The sequence below is a fragment of the Hemiscyllium ocellatum genome, chromosome 23, assembly GCF_020745735.1.
Source record: "Hemiscyllium ocellatum isolate sHemOce1 chromosome 23, sHemOce1.pat.X.cur, whole genome shotgun sequence".
Taxonomy (NCBI): Eukaryota; Metazoa; Chordata; class Chondrichthyes; order Orectolobiformes; family Hemiscylliidae; genus Hemiscyllium; species Hemiscyllium ocellatum.
Window position 1 is genome coordinate 40,747,854 of NC_083423.1, and position 9,706 is coordinate 40,757,559.

General features: G+C 38.3%; 1 protein-coding gene across 1 annotated transcript in view; it reads right to left on the reverse strand.

The window, feature by feature from the left end:
* The window catches only part of LOC132826757 (laminin subunit beta-4-like), a 121,422-nt gene extending 112,938 nt beyond the window's left edge, over positions 1 to 8,484 (reverse strand). Inside the window, exons 1-2 of the mRNA XM_060842931.1 lie at positions 8,417 to 8,484; positions 6,481 to 6,543 (exon numbers count right to left, since the gene is read on the reverse strand). Of these exons, the coding sequence (XP_060698914.1) occupies positions 6,481 to 6,526 (46 nt within the window). The 5' untranslated portion in view covers positions 6,527 to 6,543; positions 8,417 to 8,484. The remainder of the gene's footprint in view (positions 1 to 6,480; positions 6,544 to 8,416) is intronic.
* Between the last annotated feature and the right edge of the window lie 1,222 nt (positions 8,485 to 9,706).

Below are 9,706 nucleotides of genomic sequence, written 5' to 3' on the forward strand. Positions count from 1 at the left end.
CACCAAAATTACAGATGGTCACTGCGGGTACCATGGTGTGAATTTATCTTCTGCAGGGAATTTTACCTAATGTGGTCATACTTATGTTATCTCCCAATAACATAAGAAACTTGACATTGATGTTATGGTATTAAGGAATCCAAAAAAGAACATTTACTACAGAGAACTATTAAGTACAAACATTACATTCCTCAGACACATGAGAGTCTTGGCTAATTGTAAACTATTCATTTACATTACAGGAGCATGCTTCTAGTAGAGTGTTAAGCTTCAAATGATCCTGAGTAAGATGGAGAATGAGATCCTTAAACCCTCTAAACAACTAAGTCTCACTGAATTAGTAAGTATAACTTTTTCAAACAAAAACTCTCTTGTGGTTAAATGAAGAGAAGGAAAAGAGAAAAGAACAAAGAAAAAACAGAAATTACTGGAAAAAACTCAGCAGGTCTGGCAGCATCTGTGGAGATAAATCAGAGCTAATACTTTGGGTCCAGTGAGCCTTTCATGGAGGGTCTGTTCTGATTTCTCTCCATGGATGTTGCCAGACCTGCTGAGTTTTTCCAGCAATTTCTGTTTTCGCTTTTGCTTCTGATTTCCAGCATTCATAGTTGTTTCGGTTTTCTTGTTTAGCGAAAAGAGAGCAGACTTTGACCCTATCCTTACCTGGCTGTAACAGGGATTATAAATGGCAATTAGTTTTTCTGACCTTTTTCAGCCCTTTCACAGAAATGTAAAACTGTAATTCAAAGTATAGAAGTTATGGGGATATTAAAAAGAGGAGAAAAGTGAAATGAAATAGTAAATTTTAGAAAAGTTATTTGGGAATGTGGAAGCATGATTATCTTTGGAAATACAAAGTAGCGTACTTTAACATTGTTCAAAATAGACAAGAATAGACAGCCTTGCTATCTTTTATCTAACTCAGCTCACCTTCACAGTAAAAGTTTCGACTCAGAAATTGAGTGTAACTAAGGGACTAATAAGAGTGAGGAACTTCCATGTAATTGATATCAATAGAGAAAAAATATTGGACAAACATAAAAGACTAAAAGTTGATAAATCCAGACCATATTTTATGCATTCGCCAACAGGTAAAGTGAATTCTTCGCTAGGCAACAACAAGTTGCCAATCAAGGGAATCACAGCTTGTTAATGGCACAATTTGCTTCATTAGTACTGAGTGTCCTCTTGAACCAACCATGCCAAACAAGTTCGGTGTCAATTTGGAAGTCCGAACATCAACTTGCTGCTTGCTCCAAAGGGCTTCTTTGTTGGGCACCAAGTACCAACATGCCAGGTGCACAATATGGGCACCAGACATACATGCCCCACATCTGACATTGGCAGCCAACATGTGCCAGCTTCTTAAAAACTATCATGACCCACTTCTGATCCACTTGCTGAATGCATCTGTACTTCAATACTGCACCTTGGGCTGCACTGATAACTATATTAGTTAACTCTGCTCCAAGGACACTGTGCACTCAGTGACACACACACTCAGCTCATTGAATGGACTAGGCTTAGTCTCTGGCCTGTTTGCTTACTGTCATATGCTGAGCCTGCCTGGATGCTCATAATACTCTGCCTCAGCCAGACATACCCGTTTCACAGTACTGATATATTGCTGTAACCAGTTAGTACAGGCACAAAGCCTGGAAATTTGTCACGGTTGTCAACATTCCTTAGTCAAGTCAAGAGAGATATCCTTTACTCAGGGCATCCATGCACATTAAATCAAGGGCAGTCTCTGATACCAGTCCAGGGTCTTGCAAATGGCTGTCAAAGGCTTAGGGTAATCAGAAATCAGGATGCTCTCCACAGAAGGGGTGGGGAAATCACAGCTCAGTCAGCAAACTGTCCTCCTGACTCTTTCAGTCCTGATGTGGGTTATTTTTGTCCTGGAACGAGAAAGAAGCAGATATTATGGACAATGAACATGGATGGCACTGTTGATATTTCTAGTGCAGGTCTCATGGCTGAGTGAGTAGGCAGGCCAGGGGGCATGCAGGGTTAGCGGTATTAGAGATTAAGGTGCATGAGAGTGAGTGAGGGAAGATGTTGCAAACAACTGTAACAGCAGCTTGGTGGCTATGGTATAAGAGCATGAGGTTTGACGGCTATGGTATTAGAGAAAGTGGACGTGGGAGTTATCAGAGAGAAGATGGTAGCACTAATGCTGTGGAGTGTGAAATAGGGTCAGATTTAAAGTGCTGGTTATTTCTGAAGCACACAGCCTTATTATAGTTATTTGAATTACAGCAACAACTCCTGCAAAGTTTAATTGTCAACTTCCCAGCCCACCTTGATTAAAACTTGAAATGAATGGGTCTCAGATTTTTACATCCCATTCAACTCAAATCCCTCACTTTGGTGGTTAAAATCCCCATCTGATGTGTTAGCAAGCTTAAAAAGTATTGAAATAAAGAAACCTTCAGGACAAAATGAATTGTGAGTCACAGGCCGTATAAGTCTAATGGGCATGCTTCACCAAGTTAAGGAATGCCTTGGGAAGCAGTCCATTGGTATCAATTCTCTTCAACATGGCTCAGCATGTTCAGAACACTGCAATTCATCAGCAAACAAATGCTATGATTGTAGGACTAATACAAGACTCCTGTAACGAGTTGGAAGGATTTTCATGAACATTCAGTAAACTAGAGCCCCAGACATCACTCAATGTTGATTTTTTAAATCATGTTTAGACATATTAAGTGGGCTGGCATCTTAAGATGACTTTTCTGCTGGTTCCAGTTGCTCGTTTAGCCTGAGAGCAGGGAATTATGGGTGGGGCAGTAAGATAACCACTGTAAGTTTTAATTGTTTTTTCCCCCAGAATGGGAGCGGGCATAACTAGTGACGCTATGCATCAACCAGAACCATGAACTTTAAAAAGAAGTCTGCACTTTCTTTATCAGCACCATAGAAGATATGATCTCCACAAGGCAAATTCATTTTAAGGATTATTGTAACCTCTATAGAGCAAATACAGACAAGCAGCTACTTAGGAAATGCCTGACCCCCGAGCAAAACCAAAAAAAAATTATTTGAGATTAGGATGTATTAATTCTTCAAAAATTAAGCTGAATTTTACTATCAGCTGGGAAGTTTGTTATAATTTCATTTTTACAATGCGTTTCTGTGCTGCAAATGTTCCTGTCAGTCAAATATATAAAACAACAGTGTCTTCTACTGGATGTCTGAGATCCATGTAAACAAGGCAAGAAACAAATTGTCTCCCATCCAATCAATTTGAAGAATTGTAAACAAGCAGCATAAACCTCTCAGATGCTGAATTCATTATCAAATGAGGTACAGAAAACCAAATGGAGGGGAAATAAAAAGGATTAAGAGAGATGAGACTCAGGCAAAAAAAAGTAACTTTGCTTTTGAAGAATAAATGAAATACTACATTTGTGGAAATTAATTTTCAGCAACACAAGTTGTTTGATAGGAATTGAGACTCACTACACCATTCAAAGGCTGATACTGAAATGAAAAAGCCCCAATATTTGTAAAGTGAGTGCAGCAATCTCAAGCTTATTGATGTGTTTGACTGGTGAATCCTTTGGCAGATGTTATTTTTGAGATGCTTATGAAAGAATGTTATATGCTGGATAACCACTGTCAGATTTCTCTATTTAGATACTGTGTGCAGATGTCACAATTTGTTTGATTTGCATGGAAATTTTGATGGCTGTTGTTATTTCTATGTAAAGTTTGACCCCTAACTCATACTACCACCCCCATAACTAAGTGATTTCAATCGCTTTGCTCTTCCCTGTCTCTCTAAGCTCTCTCAGGCCTACTACCACTGACATCTCTGCACTTTGCCTAGTCTGACTTTTGCTACATTGCTGATCTTCTTCACTCAATTGTTCGTGGCACGCCTATAAGTTGCTTAGTTTGTAAACTCTTGAATTTCCTTCTGAATCAGTTGTCTCTTTTAACTCTGTCATGTCATTACACCCTTTCTTCTTGATCAGGTTTGATCATCTTTCCTTCTGTTTTCTTTAATGCCTTGGTATTAAATTTAGTGTTGTAATGCTTTGTTTTTATGAAGCTGCTTACAAGGTTTTACTACTTTGAAGGCGCTATGTCACTGCTGTTGCCCATACCAGATGGTCATTGTTTATATAAAAACTAGAATATTTATTTCTCTTTTTGTTTGGATTGTCCAATCCAATTTCCTCAGCACAGAATGGCTCTGAGTGTTGTCAATATTAATCTTCAATTTACCTATTCTTGCAGCCTATGTTGCATGTCTGGGTGTTTATAAACTAGCTACCAATAAAGTCTAATGTTAAAACAAATTTTATAGCTCAGAAATTTATGTTGCTACTGTCTTGAAGTCTTGTACATTAGTTAACCAAAGTGGGAAGCTTGCAAACTTCTGTCACATCCAGGTTATTTCAAAACTTTTCAGTCCAACCTGTTGGTATCCAATTATTATGAATGCTATGTTGTAAGATTATGGTTTGGACCATTTCTTTAAAGCAATATAAATAAAGGAATTAGGAGAGCCCATGTAATCTGCTATACGTTCTGCCTGACCACCTACCAGGGTTGGTTACTGTGGAATTTAAGATGCCTAGATTACTAACTATTGAAATGTGTGTTCTGTGCTTCACATCTGAAAACAAAGGCATGCATCTGACGGAGATTTTAAATCTCCAAGTTTTTTTTTCTACACGGAGAGGTCCCAGTGAGACAAAAGGTTACAGCTGCTGTGGTCAGGTACAAGAATCTTGACTGAATCCCGAGGTACCGCTTTTTCTGCACTTTAGAGAAAATGCTGCTTGATTGACAGCATTTTCTCGCAGGCCTATCAATTTTGCAATGTGTATTTGCAGAAGAGAGGTTTCAAGTACGTACAGTTTCTAATACTGATACCTTAAATGACCTGGATAATTTTGATACTTGCATGTAGATTGTAATAAAAGCAATTCCTTTAAATAAATTGCTTTTATTTTTCAAAACAAAAAGCTCTTTCACACATACTGTCAATACTATAGATTTCACTGAATCTTTATAGAGTGCATACTGGGTGAATGGACATGGAAGTGCCATTGTTTGGCATTGAAAGTATCAGGGGCTATGAATGGGTGCAGTGACATGAGTTGGTATGGGAAATGTGTAGACTATGTGGCTACACCACTGTTCTATCTCTCACTTGACTTATTGCACCTGGAATGAAGTTCCAGACTACAGAGACAGGCCTTTTAAACAGCTTGTCTTGGCATTGACCTCCCTTGTGGCTGACTCCAATCTCTTTCTGGTGAAGTGAGCCCATATCTGGTTACCTCCTGCTCCTATAGAACAAGAATCCTGTCTTTGCAAACAATTTCTTCTCCGGTGGGTGCATTGAGCCTGGAAACTTTCCAACTCCCCTGCTCCCTGCCTCAATGTGTGAAAATCCAGCTCACTAATGTAGAAACACTAAATGAAATCTTTAAGAACTGACCAGATTATTACAGGAATATTCATGCGTATTTCCCAGCGATACTATTCCACCAACCAGTGCGTGCCTATCCTTGTGTGGAAGAGATTGCAGCATTGGCAGTAGATTCCCATCTTACCTTCTTTTGTTACTGATAATTCTTTCTTTCTGAGACATTATTGTGCTGCTGGGTCAGAAAAATATTGCACATCCGTAATTCAGGATGAAATGATTGATTTTAGCCTTAGCGAGCTCTGATCTGATTAAACAATAAAATCATGGTTGATATATCTGTGGTGAAATGTTAATATAATTAAGCAGGTATATATCACAGCGTCTTCACAGATGAATTTATGTCGAAATAGTCCAAGAATAAGTAGTTATTTATATATAATCATTTAAAAAAAACTTTGTGGAGCTAATTTCCATTTAAGTTCTTTCACATTGTTTAGGATTTCATGATGGCAACATGAAGCTTGTTGTTGTACTCCTGTAAATGTTTTACTCTTTGATATTTTCCTTTCACTCTGCTTTGCAGTCTATTTAATTGAATTGAAGCATTTCCAGATATCCTGCCAAGATCATTTTGGTGGAACATGATTTTATTTCGGCAGATGGAGGGTGTGGTCATGCACTGAAAATTGGATTACTGTTCCCGTCCTGCCTGCTGATTCCATACTTACCTCCCAGTCACATGATACCCATTAACAGATTTTTTGAATTGTCGTCAGGTACGGGAACTTTGGCTAATTTTACTGCTCTTTATCCTGAAGTATTGAGGTCAATTTGTGTTACCAAACTGCTGCCCCAATTAATCACTGCGAAATCAGCATGCATTGGCAATCACACTGAGAACCTTCTGGATTATATTTGTGAAGGTAAGGGCAGTGTCCTTACTCAGGCTTAGGAGAAGAGAAAGGAAAAAATTCAATCATCACTTCAACACAGTGATTAAACATGCAGTAACACATACTGATGATCTGGTGTCTAAATGTGGATAAAACTATTACCAAACATTGTGAGATTTTTGCCATACTCACCAAGGATTGCGAAAATCTGTAGCATCATCTTTTTTTGTGCAATCATAAATCGTGATATCTGTTCTGAATTGAATGCACAAAACAGATAATATTACTCACCAACTACTACAATGTGATTTTTTTTCATGCTATTGCCAAAAGCCACTTAAACTGTAATTACTGTGCATGACTTGAATAAACACAGCTTGGCTGTGTGTAACGGAGAAACCTGTGCAATGCAAATGATCTTATGTTCTGCCTTTAGTACAAGGACTCTGGGTTAGTATTGTAAGTATAACAGGTTAACTTTTGGATGTTGAGGAGCCAAACTTCTGTCCCTGTCTGTGTGGATTTCCTCTGGGTGTTCCAGTTTCCTTCCATAGTCCAAAGATGTGCAGGTTAGATTGCCTGTATTAAATTGCCCTGTAGATGGGTTAACCATGGGACGTACATGGTTACAGGGGTAGGACAAGTTAGTGGGTTAGTTTTGTCCTTGGAGGGTCAGAATGGACTTGATGGGCTGAATGGCATGTTTCCACACTGAAGGGATTCTGTGACCTATGATCAGAACAAGTTGTGCTTGTAAAAGCAAAGAACATTTGAAAGAGAGGTAGAGATTCCAACTGATACCTGCGTAACTAGCCAGGTTCACAATAATCTAACAAACCTCATCAAACCCTATGACTTAGTTTGAGGAAGACAGAGAAACCTGGAATAAAGATGATCCAAGATTTTTTTTTTGGGGGTGTGCAGTGTGGGGATGGTTGGAAGTGTAGTCCTGTCTTCCTGGCCCTCCAAGAAACAAGAGGAAATACCATCATCTTGCCTTTATGGAGCTCATCTGATTTCAAATCTGCTTGGCATCATGATGGCTTGGCAAAGTGCCTGTGATGGTTTCACCACTCAGTCCTTGATTTAAGATTGCTTCAGGGTTTGATAAAGCAATTGAGCTTCAATCTCCAAATTTATAGAAGGATCCCAATAAATTCCATGAACTGTCCAGATCACTTGTGCAAAAGAGGCTAAAATCATCTTCTGAGATGTCCATGGAATTGATGGGAATAAGTTGCTGCCTCTTAAATAGTCTGCTGTGATTTTTCTGTTGCATGATCAGAGTTAATCTCAGACCTAAATACATTTGCTAGTATTCCTCAAAGCATTTTAATGGTTAGGAATCCTCTAATCAGTTTTTAAATGCAGATGTTTTCTATTAAATTCCAATCATCCGTCTTTCATTATAGATGATAGTAAACTAAAGGCTACGTAGGTTAGTTTGATCCTGGAGTTGGGTAAAAGATTGGCACAACATCAATGTCTGAAGGGGTTGTACTGTGCTGTGTTGTTCTATGAAACCAGGAGACTACAGCTTCAGTTTATACATCATTTGTGGTAATCTGCTATGATCTCACTATTAACTGTAGGAATTGAGGGGTACAAGCTTTTAAAAACTGAGAATACCTACTTCAAAATTTTTCAGTGCACGCTCTGCAGAAACTATTTTCAGTAAAAGTATACACTTTTCCACATATTACCATCACTTCTTTATTTTGAGTTAGTTAATCCTTTAAATAAACTGCATTTATGCCATTTATTGCATTTATTTTTAAATTAATTTTATACGACTCAAGATCCCCAAGTCAGTCAGTCATGTGAAATATAACATGATGACCATCCAGATGCATGTGGAATTTTACAGATATTTACGATTTGATACTACAAAATTAGTTGATTTATTATTCTCTTATGGTGAAAAGAGCAGCAGGAATGTGTTAGCGATTAGTTTAGCTCGGGCCAACGAGAATCGATACGTTGTATGAGCCACTTATTTAAATATTGTGAAGAGAAGCAGTCCAAACTAATGCAAGATAAATGCAAACCTAAAGCAAAACGCCCAATTCAAGTTAACAGAAACATTCATTCTATTTAGAGGCTTAAAAACATAATTTTGTTCACCTACTTTGATTTCTCTGTATTCTTGTAAAAAGTATGTCTTCACCAGAGGAGATGAAATTCAACAAGTAAAAGCAAACCTGAGATATGTTCAAATAAAATACAAAAAAAATTGCCCTCAGGCACCTGGGTGTGGAGGGAAAAGTATTTGATATCAGAATGTTGACTTGTGAAGAATTTGGCTGCATGCTGTCTCTTGTGGCAGTAGTTAACAATGTGAAGGAGCAATATATTTTATTGTATGTATTACATCAATTGTTTATTCATGAAATAAAACATTTAATCCCACTCACAATTAATGTTATCATAATTTTATCCCATTAACAATACAGTAATATTGGGTTTGAAGCATATTGGGTTATCAAAGTGTCATACACTACATGAGGAGAAAGTAGGAGAGGTGACCAGAGGTTATTATTTATTTATTTGTTGTGGGCATTGCTGGCTTAGACTAGGATTTATTGGCTTTTGAAGCTGATGGTGAATTGCAGTCTGAATCTGCAGCAATCTATAGGTTTCGGTGATATTAGAGAGGCAGTCGCACTATTCTGACCTAACCACAATGAAGAGATGCTGATACATTTCTAATTCAGGATGGTGTTTTTCCTTATTGTTTTTATGGTTACTGTGGCTGGGCGATTTCGCTGAAGTAAGTGAAGTGCATGTTCAAGTTTCAGATGTGCTACTGTGTGCTAATGTGCCAGATGGCCTGAAAACTGACCTTTGTTTATAACAGTGGGTCTTTGATCACCTCCGTACAGAGGTCGACTTTTGAGGAGTGCTATCATGGAGAAATGTGCAGGTTGTTTTAGAAGCTTCCAGAAATTAAGGCCTTGGCAACAGACTGTATGGTCACAATAGCAGTGTGATGTTTAGCAAAAAGATAACGTAACAGAGGCCAGAATTGTTCAAGTGCAGAGATCATGGTGGTGCTGGACTAGAGATGGCTAAATGGAATGTAAGTCAGTGGGTGCAGTGGTGATGGATAAAAAGAATTATGTGCGAATTAGAATATGGGTAGTAGAATTTTGGATCAGCACAAGTTAATGTAATATGGAAGACGCAGGGCCAATCAAGATGACAACATGGGTGTGGGGGGAGGGGGGGGGGGGGAGGTCTTCAGTTCCAGATGTGGCGAGGCAGGGATAGAGGAGGCTTATGCTACTTAGGTGGAAACAGGCTGTTTAATTGTAAGGTTTTGACAACCATTCGAATTTAACCAATTACTTTAAATTACATTTTAACAGATTACGAGGCGAGGCAAACTTTTCTGGGTGTTTGGTTTTAATTAACAGAG